Here is a 23495-nt window from a genome sequence, read left to right on the forward strand (position 1 = left end):
GTTTCCGTGACGTCTTCTTTCAGACATGTTGAAAGAAAGCATCTAAACTACACGTTTGCAGTAGATTTTTATTCTGGGCTGTTGTTTGCATGTTAACAGTGGAGTCAGTGGGATTCTATGAATTGTTTTTTTTTTTTTTTAAGGAAAATGTTGTAGATTTTAATTTCAGAAAACTCATAATACAAAAAATAATTGTCTTAATGTAAGTATTCAACTGGGGAAGTTTCATGGTGATATCTGTTTATTTATTTGTTTGTTTGTTTTTGACCCATACACCAAACCTTCCTATTTGGAAGCTTTTTACAGAGGGCTTTCTTTATATATCATTTATATTATTCCTAAACATGGCATTTTTTTTTTTACTACTGCTGACTATTATTTAATGAATGTATATAAAATCTTTCCCTCCAACGTGCTATTAAAATGAAATAAGAATTTTGAACCTGGCTAACCCTAACCTGGTTTTATCCAATGCTCAGATTCTGTACTGGAAATTTATGCAAATTATTACATATTAAATTAGATACCGGCTAATTAGCATATTCAAACATACAATTTCAGAAAACCTGCAATACAAAAAATAATTGTCTTAATAAACATAATCAACTGGGGAAGCTTCATGGTGAGATCTGTGAGTGAGATTTTTTTTTTACCTTATTCACCCGTAGTGTTTTGTCTTAATGAACCTCAACACAACACAAACTTCTAAGAATCTGATGTAATTCACCATGTATAAAAATGTGAATATTCTGGTATGTATGCAAGCCAGGTGCGTAATTAAAGACCTCTAGGATGTCTGCTATTGTATAGGTTAAAAAACATGCTCTTAATATCAATATTATTGTTAATGAAATGGTTGATATCTCTAATTTTAATTATGACATTCCCAGGTATATAAAACACGTGGTGCCCAATGCTGACTTTCATGTTTTTTAAAGCAGTAGTGGTCAACGTGCATAAAGTCCAACACACAAGAGGTGGTAATAAAAATAATGTGCTCTAAAATAAAATTAAATTACAAAATCACAAAAAAACTACATAATCTGACAAGTTAAAACTGAAGAATTTTCAGAATTAAACCCTGTTTAGTTTAGGTGGTGATTGATTATGGCACTAGTCAATCCAATATAGGCCCAAGAATTGAGTTTTTGATATTATAAAACAAGGCAAAAAAATACATATTTTATACACAGCTTGTACAAGTTAGAAAAAGTGAAGCAGGATGTAAATGAGCCCACTTCTAGCAAGGGGCCTGATCCAACGCCTTGAGCCAGTAGAATATCCGTATGATGTGGAAACTCAGGGAAGTACAGCCTTCGTTCAGCATTCAGACCTGTTGGGAAACAAGAAAACAGACATTAAGGTCTTATGAACACACCGTAAACACACCAACAGCTGAAACCAAAATACACTTATTTACCAGAGGAACTATTATTAGAGTAAACTGTGTTTCCACGCGTTAAACATTTCATTTGTAGAATCGCTTTTTGCTCTGAGACCAATTTGATTTTGATTTTGTTCACACTGAGCCTGATAATCAGACTGAACTGCCATGTTTTCACTTAATTATTTAGTCTGATGTCATATTCTTGGAAGACGGATTATTTTAAGTACCCAGTGACCCAAAATTAACCCAAAGGCTGAACATACCTTACTGTTTGTCATAACAATAGAAGTAATATGCTGATTTAAGCGTTATTTCTGTTGACTTGCAACAACAGACATCAACCCATGAACCACCCAACCAAAAAGTCTCTTTGCTTTGTTGACATCAGCATGATCAGCTGTAATTCTGATTGTATGTACAGTAGGCTACCAGGTAGTGTGGATGACTATAAGCACAGTACACAAATAGGGGAAAGCATTAACTTTCTTTGCCTTGTAGCTTTTTTGATTTAGCCTTGTGTAGCAGCACCATGTAGTTTTTGTGCAGTGGTTTCACTGGCATGAATGAGGAAGCCTCTGTGTTTTCATGCCACTGTTTTTGTTTGTCAGGCATGACTGACTTTGAAAAATTTCAGGAACCAAGCCTTGGCTAAAGACTGACTTACATAAAATGCAAACCAGCAGTGCATTTTGTTTTCATTTTATCTGCAGTTACATTCTGTCAGCACAATTTAAATGTCAATTTTCAAACTTAGGTACTACATTATCTGCCAGTATAAAAGTTTAATTTTCCTTGTAATTTCTATTTCATTGCAGTTGATTTTGCTGTATAAACAAGCCGACATTCTCTTGTGCTAAAATCATACAAATGAGTGATAAAAATGGTATTCATTTAATTTCTCATTATCGAGTCTCTGCAGAAGCCTGATAACAAACTGTTCCTTTGAATCAGGTGTGTTGGAACAGGGAAACACATAAAACTAAACTGAAAAACTAAATGAAACTAAACTAAAAATGCAGAGCAGTGCTCCTTGATAACCAGGATTGGGAAACACTGGTGTAGAATGTGACGATTCTGGGGAAAAAAGTCTTATTTATTCACCCATGTTTAATTTGAAAAATAAAAAATTCAACTTTTGTTATGAATTTCATGTTTGAACACACATCAGTTCTACTCCACTGATCTGCCAAAGTCACCCAGCACTCACTGAGCCGTACTGTCAGGCATCAGACCGGGGAAGCACTACAGGAAAACAAGGGTAGTGTTTATTGAATCAGGGTACAGGTAGAAGATGGACTTGGATCCAGTAAGTCCAGTTAGACAGCTTGCTAGCATGCAGAAATAGGGTGCCCAGATGAGAATGGATGAAATTCAGAACAGGGGAGTTGGGGGGTGGCGTGTTAAATCAGAAGGATTCAAATGTACAGAATAATTTAGAGTAACGTCAGACTGTGATTCTGATAATTTGTTATTAATGTTATGCAGATATGTTACTGACTCTGAGTATAATGTGAAGCACAGTGCTGTAGCAGTGTACAAGACACATGAACCATTACACACAGGTGATAGGTGAGTTAGTCATTTTAAACATTTTCAGTGGATAAAGTTGACATCAAGCTTTTGGATCTAGCACATTTTTTTTTAGATATTTCTCATCAAAATCCTCTCAGTGGCAGCTGCACTCTAAATCGTCTGGCTAAAACAGTTAGTTTTTTATTAAAGTCTTATTAGTGCAGTAGACAAGTGGAAATACATCAGTAATTCTCTGACAAACACACATTTTACAAAAACAAACAGTATATTTACAAACTAAAGCAGGAATTATAGTGTACATAAGTGACTTGATCATTATATTACATTTTCATTGATTGATTCATGTGTTGTTTCTATCTATTACTATGACCAGCAGTTAATTTTTGGGACAAACAGGACAAGATTCAGGAAAATAGCTTCTCATCTGAGACTGTCTGAGGAAAATATCTTTTCTATTTACAAACTTGCCCTTGCTTGTGCTGAAACATATTCTGCACACAAATGTGCACATGAAATGTTCACCTTCCAGACTGATCACTGCCCACATACGTATGGCACTAATGTGCCTCCATACATTTGGGGTATTTTGGAGAAACACAGAAAGGGTGTTAATCTAATATACATTCTGCCTAAGCTGTTGCCGAAAGTGTGAGCAACATGACATCGACACACATATCTGATCAGATAAAGTAGCTGACATTGTGAATATTGTTAAAACATCATCCTGATTAAGATCTTTAACATTATATAACCCACTAAACTCACTCACTGTGTGGCTCCTCCTATTTTGTAACTTCAGATTTTCACCCTGCACACTGATCATTGTTTACATACTTTAGTCACTAATGTGTCTCCATACTGCAACTTGCAGCTTACAGTATTAGTCTAATATACAGTTTTTGTCTAAACTGTTCCAAAGTATCTCTTTCATTAACATGATCATCTACATCTCTAACTTTTCACTGACTTTCACTGGTAATATCCTCAGTGGCTTTGGATTTAGGGTGTTAATGTATGGAAACAGTCTCTCAGTGAAAGTACATGAGAAGGTGTAAATGTTTGTGTTAGTATCCAGATCAGAGAATGACAGTTTTCCTCTGTTCCAGTCCAGATGCACTCTGATCCTCTTAGGCGGCTTCTTTACAGAGAGAACTTTGTCTGTAAGTGATGGAGAGTATGCTTTGTATTTCTGTTCAGTGAACCATATTTCCCAGTATCCTGTAGGAATCAGTCCCTTTCTCGGGACAGACTCTTCTATCACACCCACTGCCCAGTTTGCATCATTTCTGACTTCAACATCCCAGCTGTGAGTTCCTGAGTTAAAGCCCTCAGATCCCAGGACTGTGAGGTAGCCTTCAAATCTCTCTGGGTTTTGTAGAAGCTGCATGTAAGTCTGTCTGTATATCACACTATTCAGATCATCAGACACGATGAGGTGGGATTCTGCAGTGTTTGGATCCAGAATCACAGGAGAATATGTAACCATCTCCTTCATCTTGTTCCAGATGTTGTAGGTCAGGTTGCCCAGGTGTTTGGCCTCATCTATTAAAGCTCCTGGGCCCAGCTGTGGATCATCCATCAGGGGGCGCTGCTGGACTCTTTGCACTGTAGCCTTGTAGTTCTGCAGGAATGAAACACTTCCTGTTTTCAGCTCCTTCTCTGTGTCTCTGATTGTGTGTGAAAGAGCTGTTATCTCTCTGTTCAGAGCCGCGATCCTCTGTGTCATCATGCTGCTCTTCTGTTTCTCTTCCTTCCTCAGTGCAGTGATCCTGGCCTCCTCTTCTTTTTGTAGAAACTGGTGAAGTTTCTTAAACTGCTTCTTAATCTGCGTCTCTGTGCTTCCAGCCTGCATCTTAATGTGTGCTGCTGTTTGATCCCAGTTAACTTTAACTTTATTCAAATATTCCAGTTTCTCCTTTACAGGCTTCAAGGTTTTCCTGAGCTTCTCCTTGTAATCCTCTGCAGCTTCATCGATGGGTCTGAATCTGTGGTTAGTGTGTGTTTTTGAATCTCGACAGACGACACACACTGGCTGCTGATGGTCCAGACAGAAGAGCTTTAGTTTCTCAGAGTGCAGACTGCAGAGAGTCTCAGACTTTGCAGAAGCTTTTTCTTCTAGAGAAAGTTCCTGTAAGAAGGCTTCACACAGGTTCTTTAATGCCAAGTTACTGGTTGGGTCACTGTTTGAAGATCTTTTACAAACTGGACACTCATGAATCAGTTTGTCTGCCCACCAGCGCTGCAGACAGTCTCTACAGAAGCTGTGGCTACATGACAACACAACAGGATCTTTGAAGATTTCTTGACAGATTGGACAAAATAAATCCATCTCTGCTTGAGAAATTCGAGCAGCCATTTCTGACTGAGGCAGAAAACACAGCAGGCAGATTCTAGAAATCAGTTGGACAGTTGTGGCTATTGAAAAGTTCACTGAAAGTTCCTTTTACTTAGAGACATGAATCTTAAAAAAAAGGTATACACAGCCAGCAACTGGTTGATGTAGCAGTACTCCAGCAGTAATCCCCTCCTTACTTCTTCTCTGTCGGGTGAAGTTGTGGTCTTTGTATTCTGCTGTCTGTCACTTAGTGTGTGTCTCTTTCCTAAGCAAAGAAACTTTATTTCCTCACTTATATCTTGATGGTGTGAGAATGGGTGGAGCTTGTCAGAACACTTCTTTATATGCTGAGCCATGAACTGAACTGACCGAGGGGGTGTGTTGTATTCTAAAGCATTGATCTCACAGCAGATGGGCTACTGTAGTCTTATGGACTGATCAGACTCCCTAACTTCCCCTTGACTAATTGCACAAGACCACTTAAGTTACTTCTGGGACTTAAGGGGATCTGTACACTCATTATCACTGTTGATTTTAACAGCTATGAAGGAAATTCTAAGACCTCAACCTTAACCCACGTTTGAACCATTCAGAGCATTTCCACTAAAAATAGATTGGCTCTGAACCTGAGAAGCTGGTTCCCATCTGGAAACAAAAAATTGCAGGTTTTTCGTGAGAACCAACGGGAGCGTGAACATATTCTACAGGCTGTTTTGCATTGTTTAACATCCTCTTTTGATGACATCCTTGATTACAACAGTTCCACTCAAAACTAGTGGAAATGCAGGCTGGTTTGCTAGACAGCTTCAAGGTTCCAAGAATCTTGAGTGGAACTGATTCAAGAACCAGAGCTAATTTAGAGGAAAAGGGCCCTGAACATGGTCGGGTTAGGATTGGCGACAACAGGGAATACTTTTCCTGTGGTGATTTACAGTGGCTCTGACCAGGAGAGGCATGGAGTGGGAGAGGAGTGATAGGGTGATCGGGCATCATCAAAAACAGTGTGAAGAGACAGAATATTTTCACATCTAACTCAGTGGACTGAGGATAGATGTCAACCAAAACCAAAGTTAAGTCCAGTAAAGCCAGTACATCAGTGGTGGAAGAAGTACAGTCCTCAGATATTTTATTTAAGTAAAAGCATCAATACCAAGCACTCAATTACAAGTAAAACATTCATTTAAAATCTTACTCAAAAGTACATATGATAATCAAAATGTATCTAAAGTATCAAAAGTAAAATTAGTTGTTCTGCAAATGATATATTATTGTATTTTACATTATTCACTTATGAATGCTGATGAATCAATATGCAAGTAGCGCTCAGCAGAGATAGTTATAACAGTGAAGTTTACATTAGTCCAGTGGTTCCCAACTCAGTTAATAGTAACTTAGTAATATATTGAGTATTTTGGTCTTGCTGTTTTTTTTAAATGAAACCCTCTGAAAAGTTAGCACAGAATGGAAATACTCAAAGTACAAGAACCTAAAAATTTTACTGTACAGTACTTGCATAAAAGTGCTTTCAACCACTGAGCACAAGTGGGCACAAGATACTGCATTCTGGTTTGTACCCATTTCAGACAATATGTCTTGATAATGCTACAAAGTACTCTCTTGTATGCGCATTTACACATACAGTATTAACAAACTGCGTTAGTGCAGAACACTGCATTGTACTGCAGCAACACTAGAACGAGGATTAACTTTCTTTGCCTGTGAACTACCTTCCATTTTTTTTGACTGGCCTCTGTAGCAACAGCATGTGGCTTATATGCCAACACAGTGGTTTTGTTTCTGTGAATGAGGAAGCCTGGGTTTTTTATCCCATGGTTATTGTCTGTTAGTCATGACTGACACTGACAAATGTCTGGAACTAAGCCTTGGCTAAAGCTGCTATGAATTGCATTAATGAAAACCAGCAATCCATTTTGTTTTCATTTTATCTGCAATCACATTATGGCATGCATTGGCATACATTGTGACAATAAAAAATGGAAAAGCTTAATATTAATTATTATATTATCAGGAGTTAATTAATTTAATTTTAAATACAGCAGGATTAAATCTGTAAATAAAAATGTTGTTGTTGTTTCACTTCAATATGCTCAGCAATAGATTTCCATAGAAAATGCCAAAACCTTAGTAATTGTATGCAATATAAAATATGACTGCAGGTTGATTTGATTTGAAGGTTATCTTTTCTATTTACAAACTTGCCCTAACCTGTACAAAAACATGATCGGCACTCATAAATCTATATCTTCACAGACAGATCATTACCCACATACTTTTGTCACCACCAGCAAATTACTGTTTAATAATTCTTTGCAAGTGTTTTTTTGTTTGTTTTGTTTTGTTTTGTTTTTTTCTTCCAACAAATAGAAAATGCCTGAAAATTCACATTAACATGAGTCCAGCACATTGTTGGTAAAGGTAAATTGTAATATTTGTTTTTTAAAAAATCATCTACACAACATTATACAACCCACTAAATCACCGTGTTGCTCCTTTAACAGCAAAATAGTTAGCAACATATTATTTAAACATCTTGGCCAATTAGCTGTATTATTATACCAAGTATACAGACACTATTTTGCAAACAACAGATCATTTTGTAACTTAATATTTTTACCCTGCACACTTCTGATATACACTCTTTGTCTAAGTAGTTGCCAAAAAATTTTGTTTTCATGTTAAAACCCAAGTATCTCTTTCATTAACATGATCATCTACATCTCTAACTTTGCACTGACTTTCACTGGTAATATCCTCAGTGGCTTTGGATTTAGGGTGTTAATGTATGGAAACAGTCTCTCAGTGAAAGTACATGAGAAGGTGTAAATGTTTGTGTTAGTATCCAGATCAGAGAATGACAGTTTTCCTCTGTTCCAGTCCAGATGCACTCTGATCCTCTTAGGCGGCTTCTTTACTGAGAAAACTTTGTCTGCAGTAGGTGGAGAAAACGCTTTGTATTTCTGTTCACTGAACCATACTCCCCAGCATCCAGTCAGAATCTGTGGCTTCCTTTGGACAGACTCTTCTATCACACCCACTCCCCAGTCTGCATCATTAACAACTTCAACACCCCAGCTGTGAGTCCCTGAGTTAAAGCCCTCAGATCCCAGGACTGTGAGGTAGTCTTCAAATCTTTCTGGGTTTTTTGGAGGCTGTGTGGCTGTCTTCCTATAAACCACACTTTTAAAATCATCAGACAGGATGAGGTCAGATTCTGCAGTGTTTGGATCCAAAATGACAGGAGAGTACGTAACCATCTCCTTCATCTTGTTCCAGATGTTGTAGGTCAGGTTGCCCAGGTGTTTGGCCTTATCTATTAAAGCTCCTGGACCCATCTGTGGATCATCCATCAGGGGGCGCTGCTGGACTCTTTTCAGAGCAACCTTGTAGATCTGCAGGAATGAGACACTTCCTGTTTTCAGCTCCTTCTCTGTGTCTCTGATTGTGTCTGAAAGAGCTTTTATGTCTTTACTCAGAGCTTCGAGCTTCCCCTTCATCATGCTGCTCTTCTGTTTCTCTTCCTTCCTCAGTGCAGTGATCCTGGCCTCCTCTTCTTCTTGTAGAAACTGGTGAAGTTTCTTAAACTGTTCCTTAATCTGCGTCTCTGTGCTTCCAGCCTGCATCTTAATATGTGCTGCTGTTTGATCCCAGTTAACTTTAACTTGATTCAAATATTCCAATTTCTCCTTTACAGGCTTCAGGGATTTCCTGAGCTCCTCCTTGTAATCCTCTGCAGCTTCATCGATGGGTCTGAATCTGTGGTTAGTGTGTGTTTTTGAATCTCGACAGACGACACACACTGGCTGCTGATGGTCCAGACAGAAGAGCTTTAGTTTCTCAGAGTGCAGACTGCAGAGAGTCTCAGACTTTGCAGAAGCTTTTTCTTCTAGAGAAAGTTCCTGTAAGAAGGCTTCACACAGGTTCTTTAATGCCAAGTTACTGGTTGGGTCATTTCTTGAAGATCTTCTACAAACTGGACACTCATGAATGAGTCTGTTTGCCCACCAGCGCTGCAGACAGTCTCTACAGAAGCTGTGACTACATGACAACACAACAGGATCTTTGAAGCTGAATTGACAGACTGGACAAAAGATATCCATCTCTTCTTCAGGAATCCGAGCAGCCATCTCGAAGTGAGGTGGAAAAAACAGCAGGCAGATGTTCACACAGGAAATCAGTTTGGGCTTTAAGCTTCTACAACTCTCTTTCAGCAACAGGTTGAAGTAGCAGTATTCCAAGTAACTTCATTACTCCTAAATACTTTCCTCTCAGTGGAGGATGCTCCGCATCCTTCTGTCTGTCTCGGTGTGTGTCTCAGTCTTCAGAGACAATGGCATATATACGGTACGGACGGTATATATCTTGATTCTCAGAAAGGGTGTGCTTTGTTAGAACATTTCCCGTAAATGCAAAACGGTGAACTGTCCTGGAGGGTGTGTCACCGGTGTTTTGCATTCCAAAGCATTCCTCTCTCATTGCTCACTAGGCGTTGTAGACTGATTTTATTATAGTGACCTTCGTGTAGTTCATTTCCAGCAATGATTTGCATTGATTTCACATGAATTCAGCACAAAGACATATTTAATATTCAGAATGATTAACTCTATTGTTTTTAATGAATTTACACTCATTCTGATGCCTTCAGAATCTTTCAGTTGGATGAGGGGAATGTTTACTTTATCATCTTTTCTTTTGCTGAAGTTTTGAAACTGATACTTTTACCCATTCTTGCTCAACAGTCTGCAGGCAGGTCAGACTGGCAGCCACACTCTTTTACTACGAAGCCACACTGTTGTAACACGTAGAATGTGTCTTGGCATCGTCTTGCCGAAATAAGCAGGGACTAAAAAGGACGTTGTCTGGATGGCAGCATATGTTGCTCCAAAACCTGCATGTACCTTCAGCATTAATGGGGCCTTCACAGACATTACAACTACCACCATGATACCATCACAGATGCTGTCTTTTGAAGTCAGTGCTGGTAACAATCTGGATGGTCCTTTTCCTGTTTCGCCTGGAGGACACGACATCCATGATTTGTGAAAACAGTCTGAAATGTGGACTCGTCAGACCACTTTTACACTTCAGTCCATCTCAGATGACCAAGAGAAGTCTGCAGCATTTTTTCTTTATGTCTTTATGTCTAAATCTTTGAATGATATTATGGATTGTAGATGGCAACACCCCTAAATTCCATCTAACTGCATGTTGAGAAACGTTGTTCTTAAACAGTTCAACTATTTGCCCACAATTTTTCACACAGTGGTGAACATCACCTCATCCATACTGAGCATTTCCAGGATGCCCCTTTTATACCCAATGATACTGTCACTTGTTACCACTTAAGCAATTACCTCTTCTTTTTTCTTTTTGAATGATGTCTGTCTTCAGGATTCTGTCCATGTTTCGGGCCGGGCCTGAAACATGGCTTGGTGGCGTGCTGGAGTAATGGTCCCCCAACACTATATAAGCCCCACGAATGACAGCGACTCTCAGTCCAAATTAGGCCAGCGGTTCACTTCAGCTCCAGAAGAAAGAAAAAATCCTGTTCCTGTCCTCAGTCATGTCCAATAAAACTGCCATACAGAGTGTCCATCCAAGTGTTTCAGAGTAGAGAAAACTGCTCATTGTTTCATGATTTTGAGACCTAATTTATATACTTGATTTGTGACTTTTTCAATCATTCAAATTTGGCTGGATGGTTGATAAGATACATTTCTGTAGTGTGACAAACTCAGAGCAAACATGTGTCGTTGCTTTACAAGATCTTTAACCAAAGATAGTGCTGCTTGCATTGCCTCTTCTTTTATGCAAGTCAGGAATATTCACAGTTCACGTACTCTACTTCACTTGAAGGTCCAATCATCACAACAACGTATGACCCTGATCAGACAGAGAGCAGTGTTTGCAGTTAGAGCTGTTCTTTCCCAGTTTTTTTCTATTGGCAGTAAGTGAAAAGTGCGACCCACACTGAACCAACTGAACTGTCAACAAGATGAAACTATTGATAAAGTCAGTCTAACATTTAAGCTTGTGCTCAGTTGTAGTTGACTAATGTATGTAAACAGTAAGAATAGAAACATAAAAAAGTAGCACAACACATCTGATGGTAACCACATTAAAAAGGCTTTATGACAGCGTTCTCATTTGCTTATATGGGCACTTTGTTTGCCAGCATGAGATGCCAAGGCTGAGAATAACGCCACAGCAAGACAAAGAGATGTTTTATGAGTGTGCTGGTACATAGATGAACATGAACCAGTAAGTCCAGTTTAATCTGCTGGTGTGAAAGTGCAGGTGTGAAATGAAATGAAATGTTCTTCTTCTACTTTTGCTGCTACTGTCATTACAACCTGTATGTGACATGCATGGTTCACTGTAAAACATCAAGTGTTGGACAAACTATTTGCCCACAATTCATCGCATGGCAGTTCAGAAAAAGTAAGCAGCAGTATAAAAGCCCCATATAGAACACTTCTGACCATTTCATTATTAGAAATTTGGCCAGTTTTAGGACCTCATATCTTTTGTGTCTGGTCCACAGCAGCCTGATTTATTTCTCATGTTATCATGTTTTTTCTTTGCCTTTTTGGTATTTAATTTTGAACACTTTGTGGCTCCGTATAGCTACAGTTTGGTTTTATTGTGTCCAATTTAATAACCTTATTCATTTGGAATTACAGGCTCAAAACTGTACACTCATATTTTTACTTTTTAGACAACTTATTTTTTGTCATTACCAACAATTTAGGATGCTATGGAATAAGGGAGACACAATTTGGGATTTTATAACAGAAATTACTGACCTGCTCAGCAATAATATGGACATTTGAGAGAAACAAAGAGATGATTTAGCGTGTAGTTATTCTGTAACAACAGAGTGTTTGTTCTATTACTATTAAGAATGTAAAACTTAGCAAAAATCTGGACATTTAAGGGAAGATGGAGTGATAACTTCTGCATAAATCTGATTTTATATATTATTTCAAAGCTACCTTATAACAAAAAACAGCAATTGTTCCTTTATAATTTTGGGTTATTGTGTTCATATTCACACCCTGAGTGTTCGCTGGTCAAATGTGAAAGAGGTTAACACATTTTAAAAAGGGTAAACCTCCACATTATTGCTCAGTATGTCAAACACACACTGTTATAGTAACTTCACATCCTATTCTCAAATACCCAGAGCCAGTGTTGTGCATGAACGCACTAAAAGACGAGCGTTCATTCAACATGCTCATGTCTTCGATAAATCCTGAACTGAACGGATCAGTTAATCAACATGAACACTGTTCATTCCTGAGTGAGACAACAGAGCTCACGTCATCAGATGATGAGAAAAGTGTCATGGTAGAGAGAGACAGAGCGTGTAAATATGGACAGAAATACTGACGTGATGTAAAATCTTTGGTTGATCATGCAGCATGAAATGTTTGACTCCACTGCAGACTGGAGTCTGTCACAGTGAAAACAGACTCTCTGTCTCTGTTTCATCTCCTTTTTCATCTCAGCGTAGCTCTCGTGCATTATGGTGCATTCAGTTTGAATTGGAAAGTCTGATTTTTCAGTTTCCAGTTGGAAATTTCAGCAGTATGTTGGTGGTAAAACATTCTCAAATTCTTGTAAACTGTTGCTAATAATTATGGATATATACAAAATGACAGAATACATGAATATTGCAAACATTTAATATGACATCATTATAAAGATTCCAGCACCTCTGTTTGAAAGTGATTATATTTCTATATATATATATTTTAGAAATGCAAGAAAATGAATGTGAAGTAGCACATTTTAAGTGAATGGAACTCTGAGCTACCTCTCTCCAAATGTGAATTTGTACAACACTACCTACATTTATGTGTTGTGATACACTATTAGTGTAAAAGAGTACACCAACTCGAGAAATTACACAGGCTGTGTTATCTTAAAGGGACATTTCACCCCACAATCAAAAATACATATTTTCCCCCTGGCCTTTATCCATGTAGATAGTTTTGGTGTGAGTTACAGAACTTGGGCTATATTGGCTGGAGAGATGTCTGCTTTCCCTCCCATATGATGGTACAAAATGGCACTTGGCTTCTACAAAAAATTCAAAACCAATGTCGTAGTTCTGGTAGTTTCTACTTCAGGAAGAAAGTAGCTCCTACACGCAACTGCTCACAACAAGGAGTGTGGATTATTATTTTGGAAAGAGACACTGGTTTTGATTTTTTCAAATGTATTTTTGTGCTTCGAGCACCACAAGCCGAGTGTAATTTATTCCAAAATTCTGCAACATATTTTTTATTCAGTTCCGTTGTATCTTCAGGTGTGTTGATTGGAGAGTTGGATTCAGGTGTGTTGCATTCCAAAGTATTTCTCTCTCTCGCTGCAAACTGATAAACTGGTAAGACTACCTCGCTTTCCCAAACCTGCTATAATTCCATATTTAGTAACCAGTGTGTAGTGTATGGAAGTTCTGGGCTGAATATCAAACAGAAATTTTTAAATCAAATTAAAAGTGAATTTTAATGCTAATGTTAGCTGTGGCTGCTGGTGTGGAGACGTAGCTTTCAACCTGCACATTAATTCATTTGATGATCTAACAGCCACATGTTCAGATCTGCCATTAGCTTCAACATTTTAGATAACTTTGTGTTTTGGATCCTCTGGCACCCAAAAAAGACCTCTGGGTTCTCACTGGTGCTGGAAATTCTTGAAAATGCTTGAATTTTAATGTAAAGTTTTCAAGGTTTGAAAAGTGCTTGGATGTTGGATAAAGTGCTTAAAGTTGCTTGAAATTGTAAATTTATTACTTTCAAAATAAAATGCTAACTAATAACTAGTTAACATAAGAAACGTGAAACTTTGTTGAGTTTTCCTTTTATTTGTCACCCTTATGTAGAGTTCATGACACATAATTTTGGTTGTTTATATCACAATAATACCTGATTTACTGTAGGCCTTATTTACCACAGCTGTAAGATGCTGGAAACGCTTGGAAATGCACCATGAAAATGCTTGAAAAGCATTTGAATTTGACTTAAACTAAATTATGTAGGAACCCTGAACTGGGTCCTACTGACTTCAGCTGATGTTACAATTGTGGGAGTTTATTCAAACACACCACAACAGTAGCAGTTGAGGTACATGATCATTGAGTTTTGCATGTAGGATTTAATCAAAAGCCCATTTCTCCGGTCTCTAGACCATCAGACTGCAGGCTATCTGATTACTTTATTAACATAACTGAGTCCTCCAGTATGCAGCTCTTCATTCTCAGATGAGACGGGGAAGTCCCACACTGCAGCTGGGGCTTTCTGCTGCTATGTTGCATGTTGTGTTTATGTAATTGCTGATTGGAGACCATGTGAACCTGGCTTCTCACTCTCTCTGTCTTTAAATGACTGCTCCTATAAAAAGCCGGCTGACCCCGCCACGACTCTGACCTGCCAGGCAGCCTCTTGATGTCCAGCAGCAGCTGAGGCCGTCCGTGTGTATACACATAACAAACGGCTGCCATCGCCTGACCTTTTACTACACACACACACACACACACAGTCAAACACTCCGCCCATGAAGAATCTTATATCAATATAATCCTCTGTATCTCTGCTGTCATATCAGAATTCACACATCAGCTCGAGGGTGTGAGCGCCTGCTGTGGTGCTCAGTCGCAAACTTTACTATCACATCGTCGCTCTTCCTTTTTCATACATGTTGAATCCTGGTACATGATTGGTTGAATGCTTAATGCTCTTGTTAACATGTTACTAGAAAAAAATGTAAATAGAAAGATATTGCATGGAGAACATTCCACAAATCCACTAAGTACTCAGTGGTGAAGAGTAAGTTAGTATGTTTACTCAAGTACTATAATTACAAACAATTTTATGCACTTATACTTTGTATACTTTTACATTTTAAATAGAAATATTGTACACTTCCCTGACCATACTCACATACTCTTATAGCCTGGCATCACTAGACTAAAATAAAAACATGAACACGGCAGATTCGAATGGTTCCCCGGCTAATTCTTTCACTGAAGTGACATTTTCAATGTAGGACTTTTACTTGTAACTGAGTATTTTTACAGTGTTTTATTAGTACTTTTATTTAATTAAAGGATCTGAATAGTTCCTCGAACTCTGTATGTTCTTAAAGGCTTTTTTTGAGGTGAGATGAAGGCAGCTATGGTAACACAAAGTGTTTACAATAAATAAATAAGACATTGTAAAATAAATAAGTATATGGATAAAATAAGTTATAATATGTTGGATTGACTGGTTTCTCTCATTTCAACCCCTTCAGGCCTCCATACAAGTTGGGTTTCATTATCTTACTATTATCAGCAGCAGTGAGAAAAAACATCATTATGAAATAACATTAGAAACTGCAAAAATGCTCTATTTATTTTATAATATCTTATGTATTTATTTAATTTGTGCCTCCATAGTTCCACCTTGAAACTGATCTAGAACTTGTACTACAGTATGAAAATTAGAAATGCAAATTAATCTTGTAGGTGAGTTCATGGGAGCAGACTTCCTAAGAAGCAGGGATGGTTCAGGATCATTTAGGGTCACACCAGAATGGCACTTCATGCTAAACAGAGAATTCTGGTTAACATGGACAGTTCGACAGTCTGGACTTGACCAGGCAGGAAGGTACTCAAGTCTCACTCTTGTGTGACATTTGAACAAAAATAGGACATGGAAGTGTCCCATTATCCCACAAATATTGTTGACCTATATCTCAATGACATAAGGGTTTCAAAAGAAAAAGTGACTCCTCTCCACACCCTGTTTACACACTATTAATACTTGTGAACTTTATCAAGTGTTGATATCAGTTTCTCTTATTTTGTCCCTCTGTTATTTTTTTCCCTGTTTTTGCTCTAGTAAAATTTTGAATGCAAGACTTTTACTTCTAATACTTTTTTAATAATCTGGTATGTGATAATTTTTAAATAAGGATCCTAGTGCTTTTCCTCTTGTGTTTCTAAGATCAAGAATGAACTAAAGTTCTCAACCAGCTGCAAGAAACAGAAGTACTACAGTAGATTCAGTAGATTCAGTCACTGTCTTGGTAATCAAAAGCAGAAAATAACAAGACAAGATCATTATGCAGAGATGAATTCACTTGTACATTGTGTGTAGATTTGTAGGACATAACAGAATCCATGAAAGTCAACATGAAAATTAAAGTAAACTCTGATTTGTTCCTTTGATTATTTGTAGGAAAAGGTTATCTACTGTGCGCTTCTAATGGACTTAAAGGTGCATGTGTGTTTATAACTGCCAAGAACAAACCTAAAACCTGAGCTATAGTGTATTTTGGGGTGTTGGTGCAGATACCGATGCTAGGGAGTAAAACCATACATATGGATTTTAATCAATCAAATCAAATTAGAGCTTGGCAATATGGCTTAGAAATAATATCTGGATATATTTAGGCTTTTCCACAATATACAATATACATATGACAGAATAAACGTCTTGTGAAACATCAGTACACTTCACCATTGTCTGGCTGGGGTTTGCTACAATATGTTCTCTAAAATAAAGTACTGTAAAATCTCAAATATTGCAAACATATGCTGTTCTTATAGAATATGAAACACTGCTGTAGATTAAACTACCCAACAGTATATAGAGTAATTGGGGCTCAGTTATATGGACATTGGTGCTTTTGCAAAATATTAACACAACTGGATTTTTTCATAAACAATCATCATTAATGTGGATATAAGGACTAAGTGGGTAAAGGCAAGTAAGAGAGCAGCTAGAACAGTCTGGTAAGTTCAGAAAATGACATCACTTTACTGTAACACACCCTTTAAAACCAGGAAAAGACAACATCCATAACACAACACTCGCCGATACGGATACAGACAGATATAGGTGTGATAGGTCAATATCGGGCCGATAACATCAGCCAACCAATGTGTCTGTGTGACTCTCAACAAATGTTAAAGTCAATCTAACATAATGAGACACAACACTGTACATAGACAAGGTGAACAGTCAGAACTACTCACCTGTCCAGGTAAGCCGCTGTTCATCTGTGCTCCACCACGAAGCTCATGGTGGTCCCATCAAACGAGGGCGGGGCGATGATCCGGGGCCCCTGCTGGGAGGTGATGCTGATGACCGGCTGCTTGATGTTGGAGAAGCCCTGCGGCGGCCTGTTGGCGGCGGCCTGCTGCTGAGCTCCGGTGGCCACCTGGGGGGACTTTCCAGTTGCCATGTAGAAGGGACTCTCCATGTACATGCCCTCAGTCTGCTGCGCAGAGGCTTTCTCCATGTTGTCAGGATCTGACTGCACCGACATCTGTGACTGGACCAGCGTCCGGGCCGGAATCACGGACGGCGTTGGCATGAAACCTGGGTAGATCATGTAGGTGTGTCCGTATGCTCCTGGACTGAGGGCCAAAGGGGAGATCGGCATGGGCATCGGGGTCATGGGAGGTTGGGACACGGGCACGTCCACATACTGGCCTGTTTCCGGGTCAAAGAGGCGCTTGGTGGCCGGCTGCACTGGAGTGTCCACCAGATAGTAGTTTCCAGTGGTGGGATCCAGAAGCATCTTCCTCTGGGTGGCCTGGAAGGGGTCCATGGTGGGGGCAGGGGTGATCGCCGGGGAGAAGCAGTACACCTGGGGTTGATTGGCGGACATGCTCAATGGCAAGGAGTGGTAGATGGTGGCGGGAGGGATATCTGGTGAGCGTGTCTCCATGACAATGCTGGTACGTTTAGGGGACTGGTTGTGGTCGTCCTGGCCCCTGGAGCTGGATCCAAGGTGTCCTGAGGGTGTGGTTGGCTGCGTCTGGGTGGTGAACGTGTACACAGATGTTTTCTCGGTAGATGAGGCTTGTTTGTTGCTGCTGGCAGGAGCCTTTACCGGAATGGTCAGGTAGTTCTCGTTGTCCGCCGAGGTGCTCAAGAACTCCTGCATGGACCTCTCCGGCTCCTTCGGTTCAGCTCCCTCGTGCCCACTCGACTTCACTTGGCTGGTTTTTAAGGATGTGGGCAATTTTGGAGACTTTGGGACGAAGCTTTTGGTGCTGAAAGGTGTTTGTGTGACGGTGCTTGGCTGGGGCGTCTTCGAGGTTGCAGAGGCCTTGAGGCTGGAGCTCAGGCTGAACATGTTCTTGCTCCCTGCGGTGCTGGTGGATGGCATCGATTTAGTAACTGGCCGTTCTTCACGACTTTGAGTAAAGAGTTTTTCCTCTCGCCTCAGCAGGCCGGGGGACGCCGTTACCACAGGCGGCGTCTTGTTCACATTGGACCCTCTGGCTCCATCCTCCTCGGGTCCTCCGTGCTCCTCGCTGGTGATCAGTGAAAGCACGTGGCTGTCCATCAGGGGCTGGGGCTCGTTCTTCCTCTTCCATTCATTTTTTTCAAACACATAGAGCTGCTCCATGGTTTTCACAGCAGCCTGGAGCTTCTCCAGTGCCACCTGGTTTGCCATCTTTGATTCAGGTTTCTTATCTGTGATATCTGATATTTTGTCCTGCCTCTTTGAAACTATCCTGCTTTCAGTTTTCAATCCAGTATCTACCTCTAAAGCATTATTTGAGTTACTTATGGGTGCTCTCCCTGCTGCCCTTTGCAGTGGAGCGCTTTTAGCGCCCTCTGGAGACGACCTATCTATGTCAAACTGCTCTCGATTAGATAATTCAGTCAGATTTCCAGCTTGTTTTCCGTTATTTGTATTCACAGACTGACATTTGATTACTATAGGGGACACAGAGTTAGGATTTCTATAAGGCATTTGCTTCTTTGGCTCTAGGTGGCTGTCAGCAGAGGATTTATTCTCGTTGTTATCCAAAGAAACAAAGTGATATGAGCTTTTAACCAATTTACGCACGTCTCTCACTTGGTGTATGGGCGTCTGCAGCTTCCCTTTATTATCTCGAATGTCTCTGACCATGAAATGCGGCACTTTATCTGAACACTCACCCTTCAGAGCTGCAGCCAGCGCCTGGCACTTGAAGTCGTCTGTTCTGATGAGGCTGCTGGCTGCGTTACAGCCTATATTAGGAGCGCGCAGCTTGGAGACGCCAAAAGGCTCCGTTTTATTGTTCCGGACGCTCCTTAAATTAATTTTAATCTCCGGGGATTTAGACGTAGCCACGCTCCGGGAGTCTGCGATGTAAAGAGTGTTGTCAGAGCGCAGTTTGATCTCTCCTCCATCTCCACATGGAGAATAACTCCTGCTCTGCAGCTGCTGTCCGACCTCTCCGTCGCTGGACAGCAGTTGGATACTTGGCACAAACAAATGTGACATTTTAGTCAATTTGCCGCTGCTCGATGAGTCCTGATCCTCCTTGCCCTCTTTGTCGTTAGCTGCAGGCGGCTTCTCCTCTCGAGTTTGATCGTTTTTATGATCCTTTTGAAACTCTAGCTCCTCGTCCTTCCAGCATCTGAATGCGCTATTTTGGCTGCGAAGCAGCGTGCTTTTAGACGCTTCCAATGCGCCTTTTTTAGTATCGATTCCAGCTTCATTTGCCGGCTCCAAATTAGTTTCTGTTGCGGGAGCCCGACAGTCGCTCTTGGTATCACATGAGCCACTGTCCACGATGTCCCCCAACTCATCCACGCACATTATGGCGTAGTCAGAGCCGCTCTCGGAAAACTTGGAGCTCTGTCTGTGCAGCTCCCTGCTCCCCTTCCCCCTGTGGCCGTCGCCCTCCTGGTGCACACAGCTCGGGGACGGGGTCTGATGCGGCTCACTGATCTCCCCCCGCTCCATCTTGCGTTCCTGTTCGAACTGCATCTTCTTGGAAATGACATTTTTTATCAGGCTGGATGCGAATATGGCTTTCTTGTGAGTGTCTTCCATGGTTTTAGAGGGCGGCTGGCTGGCCCCTCTCCTCTGGCCGCCTGGCAAAGTGTTGGTAACTTCATCCGTGGAACGTGATCCCGCTGCGTTTTGTGCAAAGTTAGTGCGTCTTTCTCCCTCGGGAATTCCTGATTTGACATTGCAGCGAAAATTCAGGGTCTCAGTGAGTCTTATCACCCCGCTGTGCCCCTGACTGAAATTCCCCATCAGTTGGATTTTCTTAGTAGAAGAAGATGCGCTGTGGGGGGTCCCACTCAGAGTGAACATCTTGCTGCCGGGCGGTTTGATGCTTGCGAGTGCGATGCCCTTATAACCTCTGTTATCTACATTTTTGGCGATTTCAAATGAGTTCTGATGGGAAACAACATTTTGATCCAACCCCTGTGACACATTCATGTTGCCATACTTAAGGTCGACAAACGTGGACCACCTGTTGATGCCTATCCCATGCTCTGATGCAGAGGACTCACTGGAGGTGCTGAAGTTAATGGCATCAAAGTAAGGGTAGGCCAGGCTCTTGAAGGCTCTGGCTGTCAGGTTGCGCACCTCCTTGTCAGCGTCGTCCAGCTCGCTGACAGCGCTGGACGCACCGCTGGAATACTCGGTGACCTCTTTCCCCCTCAATTTTCGGCCAAAGTGTAAGCGTCCGGGCGCGGCTATGAAACACTTTGCCCTGTCACACAACGTTTCAGCCTTCCCATCAACTCCCCTCAACACATAACGACTCATGTCCCCGGCGCGCCTGGCATGATAAAGGATATTCCCCTGTTCCTCTTGGATGTTGCTGGGGTCATTTATAGCTCGAGAGGTGGTTCTGATTGACAGGTGGATCTGTCCCGCACTCTGCTGCTGCTGCTGCTGCTGCTGCTGCGGGGGCTTTGACACACTCTCATCTGAGCTGCTGAACTTGGCCCCGTCGCACAGATCACTTTCCAGCAGAGTGCTGACTCCTGCTGCGCCCGGAGCGCGCTGCTGGCGGCCGTCCCCCCTCTCCCCCGCCGCTCCATCCCCGTCAAAAGAGGCGTAATCGACAAAGGAGTACACTTGGTTGTCCATGTCCTCCATGTCCCAGCTGGCTGAGGAGTCCACCCCGAGGTCCTCATGGTCGGACAGCTCCGAGAGCTGGATCTCGTGCGTGGTAATGTAATGGGACTCATCCTCCGTTACGCACGGGACGCAGTCGTCAGAAAGCACCAAACTCACATCATCATCATCATCCTCATAATCACGAGACTCACTTCTCCCGCTCAAATAATCATCACTACAGTGTAAATCCTCCTCACCGTCTCTGTTTTCCTCGGGTTTTGGCACGTCGCGCTGCGTAATGACGCGCTCGCTTTTGTCTCCTGGTTTTAGATCCTCTGACTTTACTTTAAGACAAGGGTCTGATGATGAGACTGGATCCTTGACATCTTCTGAATCCTGTTTCCTCTCAGGTTCAGCCTCGGGTTTAACCTCTTGCTCGTGGCTTGGCTCCGTGGCGCGCACAGCTCCGGAGCCGCCGCTGTTAATGAGGACAGACATTTGGTTTCTTTCACCACAGCCACAGTCTTTCTCCTGCCCCGTGTTCACGTCCACTAAGTCCAAATCGACGTACTTGCTCTCGTCTTGTCTCTCCGGGGCATCCTTCTCTACGTGCGCCGCTTTTTGGAGCAGAGCTTTGACCCCCCGAAGAGTGAGCGCCGGTGTCTCCACACAGCTCTGCTCAGTCTTCATGGCTGCAGCGGCAGGTTTAAGTTTACATTTGGTGTGTGACAGGACAGAAACGGCAGAGATGGAGCCCCTCAAGATCCCTCACAGCCCCTCAGACAGAGATGGTGCTGCGCGCTGCGGTCGCTCACAGAGACACTCTGATGACACAGAAACGCTCCAAGCATTCCTCCTCACCGCGAGATGAAGCCCAAAGCCGAGGATCTAAAACTGACCAGAGACATTACTAACTACTGTCTGGGCCACATGGTGCTCAAACTGTGGCTGAGGGACCAATAGGGGTCGTTGAGAGGACTCCCGTTAAATCATTTCATTAAATATGATCACTATATGGTTGCCCATCCCCAAAAAAACATCCACTTTGTAATAAATCATAACTAATGAGGTGCATAAACCCCCTACTTTAATATCTTATCATAATTAAATTATTACAGACCTTTTGTCATTTTATTTGGCTGTAACCAAAAATAAACGTTAGTGAACACTAAAGGTGCAGATCAGTGATGGAAACAGTACTTTTATTTAATTACAATTTTGAGGTACTTGTATTTTACTTGAGTATTTCCATGTTTTACAACTTTCCATAAGGCCAATATTGTTCTTTGCACTCTACTACATTTATTTTTAGTTACTTTACATATTTAGATTGTCGACAATCAAACAAATTATGATGAAAATATGATGAAATAGCTCCACAACAATGCCTCAGTGATTAAAATCCAATGATACTGTGTAGGTAATATACAATATCCTGACATGGCTCATCCTGCATAATGAGTACTTTTACTTTAAGTACAGTTTGATAGCAATACCTCTGTACTTTTACTTTATTAAAATTTGGAACGTAGGACTTTTTCTTGTGACAGAGTTTTTTCTACACTTTGGTATTACTACATTTACTTAAGTAACACTTTAACACAACACAGGTAACACTTTAGTTGGAGGGGTCTTAATAAGACTGTCATAACACTGTCATAACCATGAAGGAATCTTAATGAATGCTTATGACTGTTGTCACTGACTATCAAGTAACCCTTACCCAGTGAAAATCTGTAGTCAAGTACAAGTACTGTTACATTACTGAAACATTACTAAACTACAAATAAAACTACTGTTGTGTAAAAAAAAAACTACTTAAGTAAAACTTCAAAGTATTCTATTCAGGAACTACTCACAGTATTAGTTACATTTTGAAGTTTAATACATTATAAATAGCAGCATTCAATCAAAGGAGTTTCTGTTTCTCTAAATCTTCAGTCTAGAATGACTTCATTACAGTAACAGGAGTAGATGTAATCAGTTACTTTCACCCCTGCCCTTACTCTAACCCTAACCCTCATTTATAATGACATAATTGACTAAATGACACTTGATGACAACAGTCATAAAACATTCATAAAGACTCCATGTTCATGACTGGTGTCTTGTTTCACATTTTAATTTCAAATCAACTTTTTTCATGTAGTTTTAAAAATAAAGTTTCATTTACAGAAACTTGCATTTCCTTTCCTGATTCAAAATAGAGGACCACATTTTAGTTTAAAACTGATTTAAATTAAAAGCAAGTTTCAATATTTATTTCCTACTTGTTTTAAAGGGACAGTTGGACAGAAAATCAATAACGCTTATCTTTCCTCTCACCTTTAGTGCTGTTTTTTCCAGGTAGATAGTTTTGGT

At 40.7% G+C, this 23495-nt stretch overlaps 3 protein-coding genes across 3 annotated transcripts; all 3 read right to left on the minus strand.

Moving 5' to 3' along the window:
• Positions 1-1152: 1152 nt before the first annotated feature.
• On the minus strand, positions 1153-22158 carry c23h4orf54 (chromosome 23 C4orf54 homolog). Its single transcript, XM_084712712.1, has 2 exons — positions 17302-22158; positions 1153-1333 (listed from the first exon to the last, which is right to left on the minus strand). Exon 1 carries the CDS (start codon positions 21822-21824, stop codon positions 17322-17324), a length of 4503 nt encoding a protein of 1500 aa, XP_084568838.1. The 5' UTR covers positions 21825-22158; the 3' UTR covers positions 1153-1333; positions 17302-17321.
• LOC146306250 (nuclear factor 7, ovary-like) lies at positions 3864-5535 on the minus strand. Its single transcript, XM_084712580.1, has one exon. It carries the CDS (start codon positions 5274-5276, stop codon positions 3864-3866), a length of 1413 nt encoding a protein of 470 aa, XP_084568706.1. The 5' UTR covers positions 5277-5535.
• LOC146306251 (nuclear factor 7, ovary-like) lies at positions 6953-10000 on the minus strand. Its single transcript, XM_084712452.1, has one exon. The coding sequence runs from the start codon at positions 9398-9400 to the stop codon at positions 7988-7990; it is 1413 nt and encodes a 470-aa protein (XP_084568578.1). The 5' UTR covers positions 9401-10000; the 3' UTR covers positions 6953-7987.
• Positions 22159-23495: the final 1337 nt, after the last annotated feature.

Source organism: Lutjanus erythropterus, chromosome 23 (genome assembly GCF_056507025.1).
Source record: "Lutjanus erythropterus isolate fLutEry1 chromosome 23, fLutEry1.hap2, whole genome shotgun sequence".
Classification (NCBI taxonomy): Eukaryota; Metazoa; Chordata; class Actinopteri; order Lutjaniformes; family Lutjanidae; genus Lutjanus; species Lutjanus erythropterus.